At 40.8% G+C, this 24,451-nt stretch overlaps 1 protein-coding gene across 3 annotated transcripts; it reads right to left on the bottom strand.

Moving 5' to 3' along the window:
• Positions 1–492: 492 nt before the first annotated feature.
• On the bottom strand, positions 493–23,729 carry LOC309693893 (carboxyl-terminal PDZ ligand of neuronal nitric oxide synthase protein-like). 3 transcript variants are annotated; one of them, XR_014272747.1, is made up of 11 exons: positions 22,636–23,729; positions 21,846–21,917; positions 19,650–19,742; positions 19,472–19,530; positions 18,089–18,197; positions 13,773–13,902; positions 13,215–13,342; positions 6,000–6,161; positions 4,859–5,027; positions 2,064–4,405; positions 493–2,016 (listed from the first exon to the last, which is right to left on the bottom strand). XR_014272747.1 is itself a non-coding variant. In XM_082513513.1 (10 exons), the coding sequence occupies exons 1-10, from the start codon at positions 22,738–22,740 to the stop codon at positions 3,873–3,875; spliced, it is 1,560 nt and encodes a 519-aa protein (XP_082369639.1). In that variant the 5' UTR covers positions 22,741–23,729; the 3' UTR covers positions 493–3,872. The 3 variants fall into 3 exon arrangements, 1 of the variants encoding a protein (XP_082369639.1); XR_014272748.1 differs by having other exon boundaries at positions 13,773–13,845; XM_082513513.1 differs by having other exon boundaries at positions 493–4,405.
• Between the last annotated feature and the right edge of the window lie 722 nt (positions 23,730–24,451).

Below are 24,451 nucleotides of genomic sequence, written 5' to 3'. Positions count from 1 at the left end.
GAGCCTGGATGGATTACCAATCAGTAGTTGTCAATATCGAGGAAACGTGAATTCCTATAACAAATTATGGCGTTCAGTTTTTGAAACTCTCAGATATTTCACTGAATGCGTTAAAGCTTTGTTGGCAGTGTTATTGAGATACTTCAATCTGGGCTCATATTTTCATTCCAGTCTGTCTCAAAAGACCAAAACTAAAGGATAAATACAACACTGCACACAAAGTAAAACTGCTTTTCAATCCATTTCACCTGCAGAGTTCAGAGAAAGGGACTGAAAGGATTCAGAAGGGGTGTGTGTGAACAGAATAACACTGCCTGCAGACCATTTTTTCTTTACAGTATAATCAACCAAATGAAAGTAGAGACCAAATCCTGGAGGCCACCCACTATCTGTGTCAGCAGCAGCTGCACTACCGGAGCTGCAGGGTAACGTGGCAAGATGTGGGAGGGTAATGGCTAACGTTATTCATATTTTCTACCTTATCTGCTTACATCAAGCTGCTTCTGTCTGCAGTGTGCTTAATGGGAGCTGACCCTGTTTAACGACCACAGCTGGTGTGTCTCTAACGATAATAGGGGGCCATCGGCCTCACGAAGGACCACATCTCATTTTCTCAAGCATTTGGAAATACTAACGAGGAAAACATTTCTAAAAGGTCAGCCCAGAAACTGATGCGGCTTATTATTATGTTAGGGACATATTTAGGTTTGAAGCAACCCTGGATACATTTCAGCAATTTGTAAGTTTCACCAAACGAAGAGGACACACATGACAACCGATGGCATTTGAGAAAGGGCATTTAATTCCACGAGGAGAAACATCGATGTAAGTGCACTTTCATTTTCAGCACACTTCTTGTGAACAGACATAACCTTGAAGAGAAATGTTAAGAGACTGACGGTGCAGGGTGATAAGCTTCAGGGAAGAGAGGAAAGGAAGGTGAGGAGAGGATGGGGGAGGGAGTAGGGCCAAGACGAGATTAATTGATTTTGGAAAGAACTCAAAAACACATCCCCAATCCAGTGATTTAAAGAGCTGGCTCACAGTCAGCGTGATGGAGCCGGTGCGGCAGCTGGCTGCAAGAATATGAAGGCATCCAGAAGTCTTTTAGATCACATATTTTTTGGAATTTGTACTTTGAGGTCATTTTCAAAACAATTTCTTTAAAGGGTGTTGCAACAGTGACACAGCAGGTTATCACTGCCGCAATACGGCATTAATGAATTATCCCTACAGTATGGAGCGACTACAGTTTTTAACAGCATAGACAAGACTGTAGCAGCACCTGCCCGGTGATATGTGCACCTCTGACACACAGAATAATCAAATGAGAAAATCATCTTTAACTACATAATTAGAACGAAGACCATTATGAACAAAATCATGCTGAATATATATAGAATAGCTAAGTTAATCAGACTTTACTATGTACAATGTACAGAAAAAAAGGTCATACTTTCAGAGGTATAGCTGCTTATTAAACCCATTTCTTATATGAGATTACAGACGAGTGTCACAGCGAGGGTTAGCAAGGTCCCCACTCAAACCTCCCCAAGAAAGCCAACTATGTCAACATGTTTAAACAGACTTTTTTCTTTCTTGACGGTAATGAAAAAACAGCAAAAATGACTGTGTCCATGCTGGACATGTCATCAAACCACAGTGTAAAAAGCCGTTTGAGTGGCTCTCAGAGGCGAGGAACCAAACATTACAACAATCATCAAACACACACACACACACACACACAGCAGAGATTTTCAGACAGCCTGCAACACCACAGCACTTGTACTGACTAATAGGGTTTGAATGAAGCTGCACTGTGCTAAATGTCCCACTGCACTGAAGCCGAAAAGCAGAAGGTACATTTTAGTTTTGAGGATTACAGTACGTAATGTTACTCCATGTATGTAGTGTTGATTTGATAAAAATGTAATCTGAAAAATTAATATTAACTTGTAGAAATTGGCAAATTTATGAACTGCTTCAAATAAACAAGTCACATTATTCCAGCCTCAACTGTTTAACTTAGCTAGTTATTAGCTAACATAATAACTAAAAGCTACTTGTTAAACTTAGCTAGTTATTAGCTAACATAATAGCTAAAAGCTACTTGTTAAATTTGTGAACATGATAACACACTAAATAATTGCCCTTGTGCCTCAGGCTGAATTTAAACATATGCTCACATGAAATACACTATGTACATACTGTCATAACATGAATTTTAACTGCTTGAACATGGCAAGTTGTGCACAGATTAGCATTTTAGTGCAACTGTCATGCTAGCTGCCAAATTTTGTGAACACCAATCCGTTGAGTCTCTAATCACATATTATTCTATTGGAAGATGACAGTTTAGCACTTAAACATCACACAGTGCCAAATATAAGTGCTTAGGTCAGAGAATGCCACTTTCAGCTTGCTAGCTAGCATCAGCACGAATGTTTCTACCAAATTTGTGACGCAGTGTGGGAAACGCCGGATAAAGATGCAGGCTTTTCCCACACTGCTTGCACACAAAAAAAACGCCACGCAATCAATACTGAACAATGGGGCTTTTTCAACTTCACTGTCAGAAAAATCTTGTTTAATGAACAGTTTCTGGTGCACAAACTGCAAATGAAAAACACAGTATTTTCCATGAAATTCTTAAACAGCAAACCTCTCAACCATGAGGGGAAAACACTCGCTCAGCAGGCCTACACATGCCTCGAGGCGCAAACTGTCCAGGAAGCCAGTGAAACCTGCCCCAGTAACGCAAGCACCTTTTCTGTATTTGGCCTGTGGCGATAAAGCTGTGTGGACCGTGACGGATCAACAGTTTCTTTAAAACCTAGAAGAATCAGAATTTTACTAGCGTGCTACCAATGGCTATTAATCTATTTCCATTTTCACTAAACCACAGTACTTGAAATAAGAGACTCATTTTGACATCTTTTAGTTAAAAATTAATGGAAAATAAACAAAAACGGATAGATGAAATCCATTTTTTAAAAATCTACAGGTTTTGAAAGTCTAGGAAACAATAAAAAAAAAGTGAAAAAAAAAATTCATTTTGAACTTTATACTGGTTTCACATGCTGTGTCAAGCAAGCATGAAAAAATCAGACTAGTCTTCACTCACAATTGTTTGGTGCAGTTTATGCATGAGAAACTACTCAGTTACCTCCACTTTTCAGGCAGTGTTTTGCTTAGTCCCTTCCATTCTTAACGACTTTAACTGTAAACTGTAGTTTTCCACACTCAACTTTTTGAGTCCATCAGCTGGGTACTTATAGTGCACTCTGAACATGTACTCAAATGATCACGTGTAATTATGGAAGTACAGCAATTTTTGACACAGCATTTGTGTGCATATTAGCATAGCATTTAGCTCACCCTCATAGAGCAGCTAGCATGGCTTTAGACATTATGATGTCTAAATTTATTATATAGCAGTTACCAAGGATTAACAAAAATATGGATGATTTGCAAACAGCATGCTCAATGATTCTAAGACATTTCTGCTATTATTATTATTATTATTATCATATTACTGCCCTAGTTGGGTGTCACGGATTCTAAAGTAATACATTACATTTTTCTGTGTTGCAGAAGTGTGACATATTAACTACATAATAGCAAGAAATAACAATCCACAGAGCTACCAGTGAACCAGACGGACATTTTCTTAAGCTGTGCAAATCAAAAGGGCAAAAAATGTCAAACTTTTGCCAGGACAGCGGTGAGTGAGCGCGACAAGCAATTTATTCCTGCAGATTATGCAGTTTTCTGTCACGTTATACAGATAATTTCAGATTCTGAATTTTACTTATTTCCCATTGGGCTTTTACATAGATTCAAAGTTGCCTAGTGCAGCTTTCACAGCACCACTAAACAGCCATTTCATCTCCCAAGCAGTCTGGCAGACTTTCTGCATTCAGCACATTTAAAAGTCGGGCTCCTCCGTCGGCCCCCGCTCCCTCCCCCTGGCCCCAGCTGTCCCGGTCATCGCTCTCATCTGTGTTTGATTCGTACTCTGATCCAATCCCAGATTCCCTGAAACGAAGCAACTCCAGGGCTCCCAGGACCTGCTCCCCCAGCAGCGAGCTTTCATCGGGGGCCCCGTCGCTGGGAGTCTCCCCTGTGTCCTGTCCCTGTTCCTGGCTGTCTGCCGCTCGGGAAGCAAAGCGGAAGCACTCAAGCCTAACTCCGCTGCTGCTAAGCCCCGAGGGGATGGTGTCAGCGCCCATGGTGCCTGGAGAGCAAGACCTGGGCAGGACAGAGACCCAGGCACTATTGCTAATCTGAAGCTGGGACTGAGCTGCTAACAGGCCCGTAGATGACGAAGGGGTGGGGGGTTCATGAGGAACGCCGGGAGGCTTTGCACGAAATGTGATCTCCAGAAGACTGTCCTGGGAACCCACTGTGGAAAACAGAAATGAGAAGAGATCAAATATGACATATTTATAATGGATTAAGCAAAGAACAAAAGATATTTCATTATCACATATAAACAGAGATGCAGATCATGTAAGAAGAGGGGACTGGTCAAAGCTGAGATTACAAAGAGTGGGATGACGTCTGTGCTGGAACGGGAGAACGGGGAGCGGTACCCTCTAAGAGGACTGTCATAGTATAATTAACTGTGTGCCAGAAGCAGGAGAGAAAACGGAGTAGAAGAACATGAGCGCAATGGGAAAGAAAGAAACTAATTAAAAGTAAAGAAAAATAGGGAGAAATTTTAACGTTTTTATTACAGATTAGATTGGAGGTAAACAGGAAGATTAAAGGCAGCCAAATAAAAATCTACACTACACTTTAAAGGAGAAAATGATCTGAGTGGAAAGTCAATTACAAAAGTGTATTAGCCACTCACTGGATGTTAACTGGCCCGCAGCTTTGAGCTCCAGCTCCTGGATCTGTTTGACCAACAGGGAAATGTGCTGCAGCAGGTCTGTGTTCTGCTGCAGCAGCCTCTGCACTCTGGCCTGGGCTTCAGTCCGAGCACACAACTCCACCGACAGCTGTTCCTGCAAAACATTTACCTAAACACACACAGACATACAACTTTTAAATGCCACTGCCCGGGAATATTAAGTGTTACCTGAAACTGTTCAAAGTTTATGTAAAGGTTTAGTGTCTGAAAGCGCTCTGTGAATTTCATAATCATAAATACAGATACTCATGTCCTGTTTCCTGGGAGGTTTTGATAATTTTTTTATGTGATCAGGAAGTTTTGTGTCAAACAGCCTTTGCTCAGTTACATTAAGTAAAGCACATTTAATTATTGAGCATATTTTAACCCCGTAACATCAAGCAGATCATATTTTAGACATATACCTCTACATAACCCAGAATGAAGACTCATAAATGCAAATCTTTTCCTTTAAAAAAATGTCCAGAAGGTTCAATAACCACTCCACTTTCAACAAATTACAATTTTTCTGCCAATTATTTCAGGGTTTCGGCTTTAAAGGGTTAAAACAACTGATGCTGGTATGCACACAGGCAGGTGAATTCTTCAAGGCTTGTGATTTTTTATTAAATGAATCACAGCTGATGATTCAGTGCACAAAAAAGAAAAAAAAACCCTGTGTGCATCAATACAGTTAGTGAGAGTTTCATCACAAAAAGGAAGAGAAGAAAAAAATTGTGCGATAGCGTCACAGTGGCATGAGATCACCTGCTTTAAAAATACTTGGGATATTTTTAGCTTCATTTACTCAGCACTTATGGGTCGGAACACACCCCTTTTTAAATGCAAGCTTCATTTCGATCTCAACTGCACTTCCGTGACGTTTTAATGGCGCTACCTCGCGTGGTTTCAACACCATCGCGCTGACAAGATCTGTCCACAGACAGGCAAACACACATAAACAGCTGCTATACTCAAAACTGCCGTTGTGGAAGTTTGCACTACGGTAAAATTTTCCATGAACACATTTTCCCATTAAGAGACTCACACAAACTTAAAAGGTGAAAATATCTTCTTTGAGGTTCCAGAAGGGGAAAATTACCTGCGCTGAAGCTGCTAGTGCTTGTTGTTCCTGCTGCTGCAGTTGTTTCTGAAGGAAGTGGACCTGGTGCTCTGCAGAGCAGGATCCCCCTGCTGCAGCATGAGCCAGCACAGAGGCTCCAAGGATGGGCGAGCTCAGCAGAAGAGACGGGTTATCAGATACCTATAATGAATAATAAAATGATGGTCATTTAGGCTCCACTACTTCTACAAGCTGAGTTGAAGTACTTTCACTAGTCATTCACTACACACATAAAGACTGCTATCTACAAACTTTGACAACCACTATGCTGGGATCAGACTACACAGTATTTTTGTAGGAGTAGGCAATTATAGACTTGTTTTGGCTTTTCCTGACCGAGAGACATATAGGAGTACACACACACTCGGGATCAAATCAACGTTTCCCAAGAAAAGAATACAATCGGACAACGGCAACCAAAGTAGCTCTTTTGATTCCTCTCTCAGTTCCCTCTGTCCTCCTACCTGTGAACTGGAAATCCATCTCAGCATATCCTCATGAAGGATGTCTCAAATCCTAAAATACACCCAGAGGATGGAGGAGTGAGGAGAGATGAGTCTCACAGGAGGAGCTATGATTGAAGCTGCACAGCTCTATCCTTTATGGAAGTGATTTTTTATTAGTGACTAGTGAAAAACACTCAAAGGGACAAAGCTGGAATATACAAAACCTGAAGGGCGTGAAGAGGACTCCTGAAATAAGTAAACGCTGTTATGCTTATCTGAGATCGTGGAATAGAGCAGTAGGTTTTAACAAAATCATGGACAAATGATCCAGCAGTGTTATACATCACATTTAAGTGAGATTGCTTTTAAATTACTGAATCTGTCAGAATCTGACTGATGTAGGAGTTTTAAAACCGACAGCGAAACAATATTTGGTGATTTAAAAATCTGCCACCTCAACACCCCCGTGTGTGTTGGGGACAACTCTTTCATTATGCTTGCTTTGTTTATGCTATATACTGTCTTCAATTACAGTTGTGTAGAGTATCTTATTCTTATTCTATTCCAGTGTTCACTAATTTTTGCTATATAACTTTGCACTGTCCACTTTCTGCTGTAACAAAACAAATTTCCCACGTGTGGAACTAATAAAGGTTATCTTATCTTATCAATGATGTTTTAGACAATGTCCAGTTTGCTACCTGGTTGCCTGTCCAAGTGGATCCGACATACCTTGGTTGTATTACACTAATGCATTAATAGAAGAGAGATAGTTAGACAACAGTGTAATTGTCTGGAACTACTCTTCGGTTATTAAAGCGGTTGTGTTTTTAAAACCTTTGAAAGAGGAGTGAAAGAAGCTATCAATGTCCACTGTAAACAACCATCTTTGAACGATGACCTGGATGACTGAGAACCTTCACAGACAGATAACTACAGCCCAGCCCAGGCAGCAATATATTGACGACTAACCTTGTATTGTGGATGAATTATCTCAGTTGTTCTCCTGACTGAAGATTGGACCGTTTAGTGGAAACAAAGTTAGCGTTCATCCTCCAGCTTCACTGTGCTAATGTGTTTATATTATGCTAGCCATAGCTAGCCACCACGTAGCACATCATTATATACCAGCTAGCCCAACTTCAGTAACCCTCCAAACGTCACTGCTGTTTAGTTTCCTGTCTTCATTTATGTTGGAAGTGATAGAAGAGCTGTACGTTTAAATTTTTTCAGAAATCACTCAGTCAGACAATAGTATATTATGTTTAGGTGGAAACTAGCGAGCTAACGCCCTGCTAACATCTAACTCCACTAAACTTCATAAATTCTGTTTTCATGGATGCCTGGATTTTAAACTTAATTGTTACACCTGGTAAAGCAGCAACACTGATTATTTTATTAAAGATGAAAGAATTTATACAGTTTGTAACTCTCAGTGATGCCACAGTGTTTGTTTGACTTTGGGACCTGAAGCAGAGTTTGGACCCGAAAACAGGTAATGACATCAGACTTAAACATCGGATATCAGCCGATAATATTGGTCTGCCCATGAATTGGCTTTAGCTTTTATCCATTATGCCACATTATAGGAGGCACACTGGTAAGTTGACATAGGGCTGCACGATTTTGCATAAAATGAGAATCACGATTTTTTGGCTTAGAATTGAGATCACGATTCTCTCACGATTTTCTTTTCCAGTATAAATATTTATTGCACTTATTAACTGCACATCAACTTCGTAACAGTTGAGACTGAACATAAAAACAATAAATAAACATAAAAACAACAAATGTCTCACGTTTTGTTGTTGCCGCAAAATGTTGTACTGCTTGAAATTCTGTCTCCACCGTTGCTCGACGCTGCGTGTATAGAGCAGGTAGTGCAACAATAGAAAAATAGTTGCGGGACGGCACTGTGTAGCGTTTGTCTAGGGTGTTGATCATTTTCCTAAATCCCTCGTTTTGCACAGTGTTATCTTTGGTCAGGTGATAAGTAATAGCCTCCGTCATTTCTTTATGCCTGCGGGAGTTCGACGGGTATAGGGAAGCGCTGTATAAGGTTCCCGTTATTGATGTTTGGGTGGTTGACCGGGACGGATTTTCTCCTGTCACTTTCTCGTCATCCCTGACGTGCTCTCCGTTGTTTTTTCTGTATCACGTGGTATAAGGCTCCGCCCTTGTCATTTGTTGAGCAGGAAGAGTGAGCGCTTGTTTTCATGCAGAGTACGTCCCGAATCAAAATGCGGTCCAATCGTCGTCGTCTTTTTTTGTTTTCTTTTTTTTTTTTTAAATCGTTGTCATTTGGAAATGAGATCGCACATAAGTATGAATCGAGATCGCGATTTTCTAACGATTAATCGTGCAGCCCCAAGTTTACACTCTGGTTTCTTTCCGGACACGAATAACCAACCTGTGTTAAGCTGATATGTTGTAGGCTGAAGTCGGCATTAGTCCCTGACATCAGGAAGAAACAGAGCTTGGCCACAGACAGAGAACAAAGTATAAGGCAGCAAAACCCACAATCCTACGTGACTAATAGCAGAAAGACAAAATATATGAAAGTTTGTATGTGTAAAAGCATGTCTACAGCAGTGGTTTGAAAGCCTCTCTTTGCCAGTCTGAGCTCCTCAGGGAGGAAAATGCAAAGAGATGCTGCACTGACAGCAAGGAGCCTGTGTGCTTTCATCCCAATGGAGAAATCCGCAGATGGTTTCTTAGATATCCTCACTGCTTGATGCTTAGGGTGTCTACAAGGAATTTTGTGATGATCTCTTAAAATGTGTGTATAATGTGAATCCACTTTTACTGCTCAATGCTGCTGAAGTGCAGGCAGGTAGAGTGAAGTGCAGCAAGCCTGGAGCGAGCGAGAAAGCGATCAATGCAATATCTACCACACCAAGTTGCATAAATGAAGAAAATATCAAAGTGGGAACTGTATTTCACAGCAAATAAAAATCAATAAACGCTGCTATTCTGTTGAAGTTGCTGCTGATGGAGAATTCTGTAGTGTTGGCTGTTCTTCTGTAAACTCTCTACTACTTGGTGTTTGATTTTTTCTTTGAGGTCCTGACGACAGGCATGAAATTTACCAACATTTTAGAGCTGAAGATTGAATTATCTTGAAGTGTGTGAGGCACTGTGATAAATCAAAGTCTAATATTTAGACTGGCATTTTTTTTAACATAAGCATGATAATTATACTGTAAAGAAATGACCTTAGTCCAATAAGAATAAAAAAAATGTGAAAGCAGTGCTTTAATTAGGGTTTCTATAAATAGATGTGTATTGACTGTATGGGCCGCTGCTGCTGGGGTGAATGACTCACACAATTATGCTGGAGTGCTACAGCAGGAATTGTTGACATGAAAGTCTCATCTGTCAAGAAAAAGATGGGAAATCAATATGTTGGACTCCATTGTCATTAACACTTCACTGTGAAGGACACTTGACCTTCAGATTACAAACACAGGACTGAGACAGGTTGCACGTGAGACCTGATGAAATGCTGCAGGAAAATGAATAACGCAAAAACTATGACGCTTAAATTCCCTTGTTCTTGGGTCATTGTGCAATGAGACTTAATAACTGTTCGATTCGAACCAATTAACACCTCATCAGAACAACACCGGTTTTCTCTCTTGTGAGTAATAAAGCTGACAGTTCCTCAGAGACTCGGTGGGAAAATGAGCAGACAGGCAGATAGCAGAGAGCGGCTTGTCCGACATCACAGGACGAGCAGAGCAGCACTTAGAAATCCTGGCTGTGATTTCATCAATAAACCATATGATCCTATCAATATTGAAGAGCCCGTCTTCACAAGCAACCCTTAAAGACATGATTGCTTACAAGACCGCACATCCCTCTGAGCTCTGAGCCGTTTTCTGATCTTCTTTTGAGCTTTTATGAGGACAAACTTTAAAATTAGCAAACTACCCATCTGTGAGCTGTGGGACTCCAGGAAGCACTGAATAATACAATATTTTTGACTTTTTTTAAAATCCCATCCATCATCTATATATTTTGGTAACCTAATTCAGGATTAACAAATGGGTGGATGGACACTGGGCTTGAGGTGGCGTCGACTCTGGTCATCAGTTAATTTGCATTCATATTCAAACTTAAGGATAATTTATAGCCGATTAACTAATCAACATTTCTGGAGGAAACCAGAGTTACAGCCACTCCTACCCATAGTTAACATGCACAAGTTGCTTCTGCTCACTCCTAAATATCTCAGACCAGTTCTTCTAAAACATGGATGTAACCACAGTGACGTCACACTTTGGTACTGGATGCATTTTGAAGCTTTATTTTGTTGGCGTTTTGGCCATTGTCCAGTTGTTTTTTCTTTTATTTTACCTTATATGAGAGGGTGCAGTGCAAATTTACCAGCTAAAAATGTACATTTACCTTTCCTTGGGTAGTAAGCCATATTCATAAACTGTATGGCTGCAATGCAGAGACACAAATATCTGCTTTTACTTTTGTCTTTGAGATACTGATGTCAAATTTGCTTCCTTTCATATAATTCCCTTGTATTTACTTTCATGCTTTAAATTAACCGTAAATATTTAACTGTAAATAGATACCTTGCTTGTATAACTATCTAGTTTGGAGGCTCAGTTTGTGGTTTAGTCTGCTGGGACACATGTGTGTCCCCCACATATCTGTTAATTAGTGCTATGTAATAGACTAATGAAATATTAGACTTTTATTCTCCAAAACAGAAGCACAAACGTATCGGATGGTTGCTATCACACAGCAAGGCATAATATTAATATCGGAATAGTCCAAATCAATAATCAAGGCGAATGAGTCACAATTTTTTTTTTTTTTTTTTTTTACCACCACACTCACACTTTCTATTCAGGGGGAAACTATCCAGGGACAAAACACGCTGTACCAGTCTGTAAACATGTTTTTTTATGCTGTAAAGCTGTTATTTCAACATGGCAGGATCGGGGGCTCACTCCCTTTGGAGGTAGCCTCCAGTGGCACCAAGAGGAACTGCAGTTGGCTTGATTTTTCAAGAGATGAAAATGCCCCGTTGGTATCAATGAAAAAAGGTTTTACAGAAAAAAACAGGAGAGCGGTTTTCTAGAATATGTCATGGCCTGAATCAGCTCATTGGCATTTAAAGCTATAGACAATGGAGCCAAAAACCAGAGGTATACCTCTGTGAAAAATTAAAGATATGTTGGTATTTTTAACAATGAAACTTGAAGGATGGGAACGTGCTTGACGTATTTTAACTAAACTAAGGTACAAAATAGGAGAAAAAGTCCCTTTTTTGTTCTGCACATTCTGATTTAAAGATCATATTTTGTGGTTACCTGACTTCAAGAGTATAAGATCTGTGAAAAACACTGCCTACAAATACAATATGATACTACATACTGTTTTAAATGTGTCATATCTAAACATGACTTCCTATAACATCCTGGGCTATATTCAGAAATTTGAGAAAGCTCCACCCACATTATTATAGCATTATTATAATAGTAGTATAGTGTAGATTACTATAGGTAACTTGCCCTTGGTTATTTTTCTAACAGTAATCCTAATGAAATGCTTACAAGACAAAATAATTGTTTATTAATAGTAAAACTGACTCATTTATAGTTCTTTATTATAGTCATTTCAATTTTATTTATACATCTCCTAAACTCTCACCTAAAGATGCTTTACACTGCAAGGCAGAGACCATAAAAAGAGAAAAGAGAACACCTCAGCTGTCTATGAGCGTGAAGGAAAACCTGTCATGGTTCTGGGTCCCTTTGACCCAGCATTTTGAGTTTCTTTTGTTTTAGTGATATTTTGTATTATGTTTTAGGTTCAATAGTAGTCTTAGTCTGTTTTATATTTTCTCATATTCCCTGTTTAGTTCCTTGATTATTAGATTCCCCCTCGTGTCTTTGTCCACTGTGTGTCTGGTTTCCCTCCTTGTGTTTTATTCTACGTTCCCCCCGCTTATCATGTTTATCCGTGTTTCTCCAGCTCGTCATATCGCTCTCGTGTTCCCTCGCTACCTCTTGTCTGCCTTTCCTCCACACCTCTGTCAAGCTCATGTTTCCTGTTTTATTGTAAAAGACGTGCGTTCCATGTTCAGTGTGTTTAGTTTTTGCTTTCCTGGTCTCGTTGTGTCTAATTCGTCTCAGCTGAGTTTCCCATGTGTTTTCTGTTCCCTCGTCATTCCCTGTGTATTTAAGCCTTCCCTCTGTTCAGTGTCATGTTCTCCCTCATTCCCTGCCGTGTGCTCTGCCTACCTGCCTCTTTAGTCTCATGCATATTCTAAGTTTAGTTAGTTTTGCATTTTCTGCTGTGTTTTTGAGTTCAGTTTTGCCTCTGTGAGTCTACGTTTGGGTCCTATCTTGCCTGCTTTACACGGCCAGTCCATGACAAAACCTTCATTTTAACAGGAAGAAACCCCCAGCACAACCAGACTCAGGGAGGGGGGCATCTACCATGACCGGTTGGGGATGAGAGGAGGAAGACAGCAAAAGACACACATTGGGAAAGAGCCAGAGTTTAAAATTAATTACTAAAAATTAAATGGACTAAATGCAACTTGGTGTATAAATACAGGAGATGACTGAAGGAGAAACGGTCAGTGCATCATGGGAAACCCACCCATGTGCCATATCCATCCATAAATAAAATGTAAGTGTGCCTATATCATCTCCCTGCAGGATTTCTGTGTTTCCATGTTTCATAACAGCGATGCTGAAATGATGAAGGGCAACAGTACCTTTCCATCATTACCAAGAGCCTCGTCCTTTTTACTCTTCTCCGGGTCTGATGATGAGACGCACTCAATGCTCTCCTCTGTAGTGGCTTCAAGGTCTGTCTCCTCTGACAATGCAAACCTCTTCTTTGCTGCAGAGACCAGATGCACAGGATGGATTGTCATGCTTTATAAAAAAATAAATAAATTGTGCTTTAAAGTTCGCAACATATCTAGAGGCAGTGACAGCAACAGTGTCGGCTGGCAGCAGCCCACACAAAAAAGGGCTTTGATCAACTAACCAAAACCAATTTGCAGCTTCAACATTCAACGTGGCAAGTTGAAAAAAAAAATGGAGGAGGATAATGACATCTTTTCACACAGAGGTGTGCTCAACTGCCACTGTTTGATTCTGCCTCACTCCGAGTTTTAGCTTGTATAACAGAGAAAGCGAGAGAAACAGGAGTCGCAGGCCTGTGTGCGTTGTGTTGTGTGACAGAAGCAGAACGGGAAGACGTGAGAGAGAAGGGAGTGGTTTTGCGGATGCAGATTTGTGTGTTTGCGTTTGTCGGTGTGAGTCACCTGGCACCGCCTGCAGCTCCTCCGCCTTCCCCTCCTCATCCTCCTGCTCGTCGTCTTTCTGTTGCAGGGTCAGCTGGTGACACACATCAAACGCCTGACCCACTGTCCGCACAATCCTCATGGCCTGAGACTGTGAGAGGGGGTGGGGTGGAGACACCAAGAAGATGGTGTGTGTGTGTTGAAGTTTTGAGAGAACAGCAGCAGGAGGCCAACGAGGGTGGATGCACAAATGAAAGTACACAGTTGGGGAGAAAATGAGGCCCCAGAGGAGTTGCACAGGAAGAAAAGCGAATACAGAGAGAGCGAGTGTATGAACATTGTGCACAGGTAACGAGAGAGAAGATGAAAAATGCAAGCAGGAGGAGGAAAGGGAATATTGGGGCAAAGCAGGAGGTGAAGGCAGACAGAAACGGAGGGAGGAGAAAGAAAACAAATTAGGACAGCAAATGCTGGGAGGACTTGAGCTGCTTGTCCTTGTGTATCTCTTTTGTATACATGCTGCTGTCACAGCGATGATTGGTGTAGTTCAGGAGCAAGTAAATTTGATGGCAGAGTGAAGATTAAGCCATTTTTAGTATAGGAGGTTCAATTTAATTTGAATTAGACACAAATATTAACTACTAAGATCTTTTTAGTTGGGTCGCAGGAATGGCGCTACAGTAAGGACTACAACTCATCTTAAATGTTTGGTAACTGTGCTAGGGTTAGGATCTGATCTGAAGAAAAAGCCATTAACCCTGACATTTACAAGCATGTCCTAAAACTTGATTTTCCACTAATTACAAACCCTAATTATACACAGGAGGAGAGACGCCCAGAGAGTTACAGAAAAAATTACACAGTATTAACCCTCGGTTGAAAAATGTCGACTATTTTACTGTAATCTCTTTGTTTTATCTCCACAGTTAGCTGGAAAGGGTTGCATATTGAAACAATTGAAATATAACACACTTAGCTCTGAATGATGTGAAACGCCACGAATGTGGGAAGTGAAATGACTGGCCTACAATAAGCCTCTTTGAATAGAAAAATAAAAATCAAGCAAGTACAAATGTACATGCTGGCATCAAAAACGAAAGAAATTCCATCCATCCATTCTCTTCCGCTTATCCTTGTTAGGGTAAGCATGGAGAGTGGGAGGAAGCTGGAAGAGAGTACACGGAAAGAACCCAGCAGTGCTCATCACCGCGCTGCCCATGATTAGGAATATTATTCTCAGTTAATTATTAACTGATAAATGGTCATATTCACGATTTCTTGTGTATAACTGTTTTCACTGATGCACATTCAGATCAAAATCTGTTGTATGGTGAAACATCGAACACGGAGGAAAGCATCAAGTTAAATAAATAGTTAGTTTACATGTTGTTTTTAGTCTTAAGAACAAACAGCTTAATGCTTCTTTTTCTTGATTTTTTTTTAGGTTGTCAGAGCCAGATCTGCATTTGTCATCTGTCCATATTTGTCTGTTTTAGTGTTTTAATAAAAAAAACCCCAAATGGTTGCAAAGTGGTTTAGCTCAACAAGAGGAGAACTGCAACAAGTGTCATGTGTCAATATTTGATTCATGAGTTTTCCAGACTTCTACATCATCAGTGTTTCAAAAATGCAACCATATATGGCAATACGATATAAAAGGCGAAAAGAGTTTGTACAACTCTGGACTCTCTTAGGCAGCTTTCTTGTAATTGCCTTAAGTATTCTTCAGACATTCAAAGCTCTTCTTTGGATGTTTCTGCCTTTTGTTCTGTTCTCTGTCAACATGCTCTCACACTGCTTCGTTAGTCTGTTGAGGCCAATCCATAACTGATGGATTGGCCTCAACATGTATTTCCATTCATTCTTTTGCTGCATTGGCAGTACGTTTGGGATCAGTGTCATGTTGAAAAATGACACCCGATGGCGCTGTTCTGCATTCATAAATCCATCAGTTTTGACATGCTCTCCAACAGCACAGTCACAAACTGTGACAGAGCCTCCACTGTGTTTTACAGACTGCTGTAGACACTCACTGGCTACACCACTCTCCTGACCTCATCTGTGCAGATGCATCTCTCAGGTCCTCTGTCAGGCCTGTCCTGGTTTTTTTCTCTATTTCTTAAAGACATGACTTTCAGATGTTGTTCTACTAAAGATTTTTTCCTCATGCCAAGATATCAAGATAACAAGTTTTCAACTAATAGGTCTTTGAAAGCTTTTTTTCAAAAATACTATTTCATGCCTGTCAAACTGTGCTATGTTTGGTATTTTAAGTAGATTCAGCTAAAGAAATGGGTGCTAAAGCTAAAGTTTTGGGTTTTGCAACTGGCTGCTAATAACAAAGTGGTTCATCCTTTGAGCTATGTGTCTTTTTAATTTTTGGATGGCTCAACAAACCAAAAAAACAACACTTCTCTGAGTGAAAACAAGTGAAAAAGCAGCCTTTGGAAAGCCTGGAGATCTATCTATCTACAGCTCAACCTCGCATTTCTTTTTCCATAAAGCCTTAATATGCAGTCCAGAGGCAGCAACCTTAAACCACCGGAGTTAAACTTTATCCACCATATCCTTCCCCAGTCTCATTACAGGTGACGCTTTCCATATTGAACAGTGGCACAGAAATGCATTTATTGATATCTGCCTCTAGAGGACCATCCTGCCTCCAGGCATTCATTTTAAATTTCAAGGCAACTCGAGCTTGAAAGTAGTTCAATCAAGTGAAATAGCAATATAAAACAGCAAAAGCAAAAACACTGTAAGAAAATTTGTCATATTTCTCAATCGATACAGAATTTAATTCTTCTTTAAAATTGTCAGGTTAAACTGACAGGCCTCCGAGGGCTGAGCACAAAAGGCTGTGTTGGTGTACCGAGCTGACATCGAAGCTTTGCTACGCTGCAACATGCCGTGATGAAAATAAATCAAATCTCCTCTTATCAGCTGGTCCATCTCCTCCTACTCAGCACACATGCTTGGCCTGCAACAACCAGATAAGGCTCAACAGCCCCAAGGAGGTAGAGAAGCACCACAGACCATGTCTCTAACATTGTGATGTGTATTTGGTTCAGCTGTAGTGAAAATGTCTTTAAGCGCGGAGCGAAAATGCCCCTTTTTCTTTTCGCTTCCCACCAGAACGATTAGTATTCAGCTTCACTAAGCCACTGTCTGTCTGGTATCCATGGTGAAGGGATGGGAGTCAACCTCAGTGATGCTCAGTCTTTGTCGTGGAGGAAAAATTGACACTGCTTGATATGCAGATATGTGGAGAAGAACACGCCTCTCATTTTTCATAAGTTATTTACTAGCACAGCCATTGGGGTCTGATTCTAGAAGTGCGCGCTATGGCTATACATCCCTGAGATTACAGACATGAACGCTATTAACAGATGCTTCAGAAGCTGAACTGGAAATGCAAATAAATGTGCTTTTGTTGATGTTAAAAAAGAAAAAAAATCTGCAAAAGATGTTTGTCTATTTCTGAATCGCTAAAACAGTAAAACACTGGAAAATATACTTTCAGTCATTCGCTCAGAGGTGGTTTTAGATGGGAAGACGGACAGAACCATCCAGTTTTTTTCACGTCAACTTAGCCTTTCACAGAGATTGAAGACTGGGAAAAAGAGAGTCGACATGTTGCCTCTAACAAAAAGGGGAAAAAAAAACCCTACAAGCCTCTGAGCAGTGCTCTGATTAACACATTCTGTTTGTATCTTGTTTAATCAGCACAAAACTCAGCGCGTGACGTCACAGCGCCCACAAGACGAGCAAGCCGAACAGCCAAAAAAAAAAAAAAAGTCCAAACGAACGGCAGCTGTCAAGTTAACATTTCATTTATCTCTGGAGTAAACAAACAGCACGCCAATTAGCGAGCTTCAGAGATCCTGGCAGGGTTAATTCTGTTTCCACTGAATAGAGTTTGGCTTGCTGCTTCCCTTATTTCTGTGAAGCTCTATCTTCAGGTAAATGGTATCTTTGCCCTCATCAGACTGTGAGCCAGAGAGTTTAGGAGCCTCCTAAAATGACCAAATTGTTAGCATAGAGAGCTATTTGCTAACAAGGTGAACTGGTGAAGATATTCTGAAAGCAGCCTTTAAATAATGCAAACTAACCCTTTTTGTGCATTTGTGAGGAAAATGAAGGAAATGGAGACTCGGTGGCTAATTGTCATTTTTGAAAGTAACGTCTGTTAACAGGAGTAGAAATATTAAGATGCCTGGTTAATGTTGCTAACATTACCATTATCTCCAGAGAGGAGAGGAGAGGGCTAAATTGTAATGAAAGGTAATGTGTCATTTATGTTTGCAGTAGTTTTGGGATCTGTGAGCAGTGAGGCTTACCTTTCTCTTAGACTTAAACACGTTGCAGCGGAAAATGTTGCTCTGTCCGTCTCTGGCTATATAACTGAATATCTTTAAGTCTTGAGCATCATGTGAGACGTAAAAGATCCTGTTGAGGCAAGAAAACATGTCAATTTTTTTGTAAATTGGGTGTTTGATTGAGATGGTTTTTAATGTAAAGTGCTCATTTTTCTCCCTGCTATGTAGCTTTTTTTCCTCAGTAGAAAACGCTGCCACTAAACAGCCTCCAAGACCTTGTTTTGTAATCCAGGCCTTTCTTCTGGGACTTATTTAGGTCACTATGGCTACGTTCACACTGCAGGTCTTAATGCTTAATTCAGATTTTTTGATCAAATCCAATTTTTTTGTCTGCTCGTTCACACTACAAATAAAATGCGACAGCAAACGCGCTCTTGTGTGAATGCTCAAAGCGGCCCGCATGCGCAAAAGAAGACGTCGCACTGTCTTGTGTCAGTGACGTAAAAGACGGATTTAATGTGACATGACTGTTCAAACAGCAGTCGCTTTCAAAAACATCGGATATGTATCGGATTCAGTACCACATATGAAAGTGACCCAGATTGGATTTGAAAATATCGGATTTGTGCCGTTCACACTGTCATACCATGATCGGATATGGGTCACATAGAGCAGCGGTCCCCAACCCCCGGGCCTCAGACCGGTACTGGTCCGTGAGTCGTTTGGTACCGGGCCGCGAGAGTTGAGGCTCAGGTGTGAAATGTATGGTTTTCAGGGTTTTTATCGGTTTTCAGCGTTATTTTGTTATCGTTTTTATTGTTAACTTGGTTTTCCTGGGTCTTTTCACGTGTGTTATGAATAAATCTTATTTTTTTCGGTACCGGTACTAGTTTTATTTTGTTTTATTTATCCGCGACACCTTGTGTTTCCTCCTGGTCTTGAACAGAGAATTTTTCATATGCAAGCAAATGTATGAAGCGCTACACCGCTTACTGTAGTTTAACTTTAAAGTTTCCACATAAACCTGAGATATGTATGAACCAGCTGCTCTGCCCTGCTAATGACCTGATTTATTTTTTAACCCTATCAAAAATCACATAAAGTTAAATCGCTTATGCTGATTTAGGATCTGACAAGTAAAATGATCACTGAGAGAAAAGTTAAAAGCCACACGCAGACTTCATTTTCACCAAAGTTTTATGATGGCAGCTCTTAAAATATGAGCCTGCATTTCTTAGCTTTTGTCACATCAAATGAGGAATGAGACGTCTGGACTTTTCGAGAGATGGGTACTAAAATGAAGCTTTTCGTTGCACAGCCTGACAGGGAGGTTGTGTTTTGGATGCATGTAAACATATTCCAGCAGAGCGACATGTACACGTTGTTACAGTCGAGAGGGCCCACCTGTGGATAGGATCCTGTGTCACCAAGATGGTGTTGTCGTCCCACGACCACCCTTTTCTCTGTTGCAAGACAAAAATCACACAGGTTCACGCTGACAACTGTGACTTAAAACAAAGATGTCATTCAAGGTGCGAAAACAAGTAAATGGAAAAATCATATGTGGTTGTGCAAGACCGACCTTCCTCTTTTTGCGCAAAATCACTTTGACGAAGTCAGTAGATACGACAATGTTGACCTTCTTTTTCTTTATGTTCTTCAACTTGAATTCATACTGTGAAGGAAGAATAGATAGAATAAACAACAAATCCAAAAGTTGAATCAAAGCAAACTGATTACAGTACTACCCGGTCTGACTCGCATTAAATATATTTATGGTCCTGCAGAGATGGAGCTCGATGAAGCGGAGGGATCACACAGACAGGAGCTATCTTTTTTCACTGTCTTCTTCCCCGGAGGAAAACTGGGATGGCGTAAACATCGAGAAACTGTCAGTTTCTCTTTCTGGGAGCTTTTTAAGTTTTCAAAGGCTGACTTCCCAGAGGGAGGCGGACATGTGTGGGACGCTTTCATCCCTCTGCTTGATTAACAGTGTGTCCTCCAAATCTTACAGTCATAGGATGTAGGGTAAAAAACAAAAAACAGAAAGATTTGTATGAAATAACATGTTTGGCTTTGAAAACACAAAGTCCAACATCAGATTATTAATTGATCAGATAAGGTTTGATGAAATCACTCTCCAGCACACACACAGTTGCCCAGCGTGTGCAGCAGGCTTGGATATTCTCTGTCAAGTTTCCTTTGGTTTGTGTAAATATGAGAACACAGAGCTTTCTCTTAGTTTCATCAGAAACTGGAGGCGGAGCTGATTTTAGTCCAGAGAGGTTTGACCATGCAAGCCTGCGACCTGTGTCCTTGTCATCTGGTCTTGTCCCGTTAATGCATCTGGTTGTTGCTGTGTGAGTTTTTTCCCCACATGCAGGCTGGATGCAGGTGCTCAGGTGAAGGACATTGATCTCTGTGGTGTGTGTGTGTGTGCAATCCAGGCTAATGCAGCTCTGCATAAACCAGGACCATCCATCTCCGCACACGCTGCTGTCAGAGGGAGATGAAGCGTTCGCGCCACGTTTTCACGCACATGAGCCTGAAACTAATTCACGCTGAAACCGCCCCCGAACAAAATAATGCTACAGGTTGTGGAAGCTCACCTCTCGTCTTACCCCCTGAGCCACTGCGAGTGCTTTAAGGACAAGTTAGCTTTTGAATATTCACAGTCTGTCTCCCCCAGAAGCAGAGACTATTAATTACTGTGTGATAACAGAGTTCAAAAACAGCCCGAGCGTTTTACAAACCTGCTTTTATGTTATCCATCTTAATCCCACACACATTTACAATCTTTTTTTTTCCAGTTTTATTGTATTTTCATCATTTGTCTCTTTTTGCCTCGTTTGCCTTCTTATTATCAGTTTGTTTCAAAGACTTAGAGCAAAGCATTTCACAGTCTTTTAGATAGGAGCTTTGTAGTAAATTAACATTGTCTGCTTAAGCACAGATAAATAAAAGCTAAAATGCAGGAGAAAAGCCTTCAGCGGTTGGATTGCTTTGTGCATTGTGTGGGTTTCTCTCTCTTCTTTCTCCATTTGAGCTGCTCTGTTGAACGTGTCTGTCATTTTCTCCAAAATGCATAAAAGCAAGTTTAGAATCTACTTTCTAAAAATGTGCAAACACACACACACACACACACACACACACACACTACTGGGATGCCTGAAAATACAAGGGGAATCCAAACACACACAGCATCCCTACATCTTTGCCAGTGTGATCAAATGACCAGCATCGCCCACTGTATGGGATGCTGGATCAGGATTAAGTCTTTCCTTGGGTGTCACTGGGGAGGCGGCCGATCTCCGAGTGACACCATAAACTTGGTTGTTAGATTAGATGCAACAGCTGACAAGCAGCTAAATCCTTTCCTCCCCGAGTGTCTCTGTCACACTGCAGTGATGTTTAATGACAAGGCCGCGTGTTGTTTCCAGCGGCCTTGCATGATCGTAACAAAAGGAGGCTTGAAGGATGTTGTTTTTTTCCCCCTGATGGCATCAAACATATCCCTGTGCGCCGTGTCTCTCCTCAGCCAGAAAATCCAAGCTGCCCTATGAATCCTGCCCTGATTTAAACTGCTCCTGACGGCCCACTGAATCTGCCCACTGTGTAGTTTTACACAGACAGGTCATTTATGTGTAAAGAGGGGACGCCGAGCACAGAGAAAGGAACTTGTGAGGAACGTGCACAAAGACGTGCAGCGAACGTCACCAGTGTTTCAAAGTGGGTTTTGTCAAAGAGGCAAAGTGTGTGTGCTTCAGGGAAATCTTACTCTGATTCTCCTCATTGCTGCAACTATCTCCATTCGGCTCCCGGGGCGGCCCACCTCCAAACTGCCTATGTACTGCAAAACATAAGAGAAAGGTTTAAAGACGGGATTGTTAAGGAAGTGAATACTTGGGGAGTGCTGGGATGACACACTGTCTCCTCTTTAGATTGAACCAGTGTCAGCAGATTTTTTTTTTACAGTTTTGGATAAGCAGACAACTACGTATAAAATTGTAATTACACTGCACATTATTTTTTCAAGCAAATATCAAATATAGACGATTCTACCTTCTCAGATTTGGCAATTTGCAGTTTTTAATCTGTCTTACATTACATAAAATTATGAATTTGGCTATATAAGTGTTGGTCAAAGAGGACAACACATCCGAACAAACTATGTGGATTTTTTTTTACAGATGTTATTAGTGCAGACCAGAGACAAAACAGTAAAACTTAAAGAACTGTTCATAATTCCCACAGTGCAGTCAGTCTCATTCATCTGCACTAAACCAAAACTTTGTATTATCCTTGAAACAAGATTATGAAAATGAATTTTAAAAAATGATAAAGTCATAAAGGGAAATTTAATATAAAATATAAAATTATTGCATGATCAGAAGACGCAACAATAAACTAACACACACAATTATGCAAGAAAAAAAAGAAAAAAGAAATATAAGACGACATCTGAAACCCAAGAAGCCCACATAACAGTGTTTAGCATATTAGGACTCGCTGGTCTTCAAGCCTGAAATGCTGCCCAGAAAGTACAATCTGTTGCAGAGGCTTCTTACCTTTGCCTCGAAGCACACCCCATGCTTAAACACCTCCTCGTTGTGCATGGGGATCCTCAAATCTTGCGCGTCATCCACTAAATTGTACTTGGTTACTCCTGGCATCGCTTTAATTTTAGCTCACTTGCTCCCGACACTTGTTTTACGACAGCGCTAGAGACCTGCAGATATGCGCATCTCCTCCGGCGCTCTTCCCTCCGCCCTCTCATCGGAGAGACGCGTCACTCCGGAGGTCATGCCGTGGCCGAGGCGCCACGGTCGCGACCGAACGATTGGTTGATGGGCTCAATTAATGTGTTAATCGGCGATCGGTGAGCGGTCTCACTGGCCCGTTTTTTTTTTAAAGCCGGGTTGAAGCGAAGCACGACTGAGGAGCAGTACGCGTCGCCACCGCCGGGGACCCGGTGACGCACGGATCTCAACACTGGATCGTTTTCTTCTTCAAGTTCCCTCAGAATTAATCAATGACTCACTGTCTGCACGTGTACTAGCTATTAAACGGGATGCATGACACCTAATAGATGGAGAAATACTCAGTGGTGTGTAGGTTATATCAGCAGCTGCTGCTGGTGTTTGGTTGTGTGACATCTAGCGGCATCACAGGGAACAAACAAAACCCTGAAGACAGTTTAGTGGATTCGAGATTCTCCAGGGCTGTGTGGCCTCCTCAGAGTGACAATTCATGTCGCCAGCATTTTCAGAGAAGCTCAAACACCTACAGAAAAATCAATCAATCAATCAATAACCCGACACATGCCTTTAACCGTCTGGTGACACACTGTTGATATTTATTTATCAGTTAACTCTTACCCTTATAAAGAGCATGATTATTAAGGAGACCAGCTGGATATTTTTTTGGGTTAAATGTACATATATGATTTTCCATGTGGACATAGATTAGACAAAGTAAGTAAGTAAAAATACATAAAAATTCTCACTATGCAGTTTCAGAATTCAGGAATTCAAATTTTGCCACATAGAGACAAACATTCTTGGGTGAAAAACAACAATATTTGCTGAATAAATTAGACCGACCTGTTTCGTTTTTTGTAAAAAACAAAACAAAAAACAACAACAACAACTTATGATGCCCCAGCAGATATTAATTTAAATAAACAGAAAGCATTAACTCAAATTACCTCTCATACAACTGAGGTATGGCATGCAGAAGAGCAGCTAGCAGCAGCAGAGCACAAAGGCTCACCAAAGTCAGACAACAGAAGATACTAAAATTATTGCCCGGTCTGATGAATCTTAATTTTTGTTGCCACATTTGGATGGTAGGGACAGAATTTGATGTAAACAACATGGAAGTGTGGCTCCATCCTGCCTCATACCAGTGATTCAGGCTGTTTGTGTGGGTGTAATGATCTTTTCTTATTTTCTTAGTACAAAATGAGCGTTATTTAAACACCAAAGCCTCCCTGAGTAATGTTGCTGACCATGTCCATCCTTTTATGACCACACTGTACCCATCTCCTGATGGCGGCCTGGAGTTCAAGGCGGTCTCCACAGTCACAGGAGATTCATGTCACAGGTGTGGTGGAGCTGACTAATCTGTGGATCAGCTGTGTGATGCTGTCATATCAATATAAACCAAAGTCTGAGGAATGTTTCCAGGAACTTGTTGGATTTATGTGATGAAGAATGAAGGCAGTTCTGAAGCAAAGGGGAGTCAAACCTGATGAAATGAAAAAAATATGTGATGAGTGTTTTTTTTTTAGATGAGCTGAAATTGATAATTTTAGAATGAACGAATGAATACTGACAGTTGGAAAAGGTGAGTGGAGCTGCTCGTCCTTTCACAGCAGGAGGA

The sequence above is a fragment of the Aulonocara stuartgranti genome, assembly GCF_965226115.1.
Source record: "Aulonocara stuartgranti genome assembly, chromosome: 18".
NCBI lineage: Eukaryota > Metazoa > Chordata > Actinopteri > Cichliformes > Cichlidae > Aulonocara > Aulonocara stuartgranti.
This window is presented reverse-complemented; position numbering and strand designations above follow the sequence as displayed.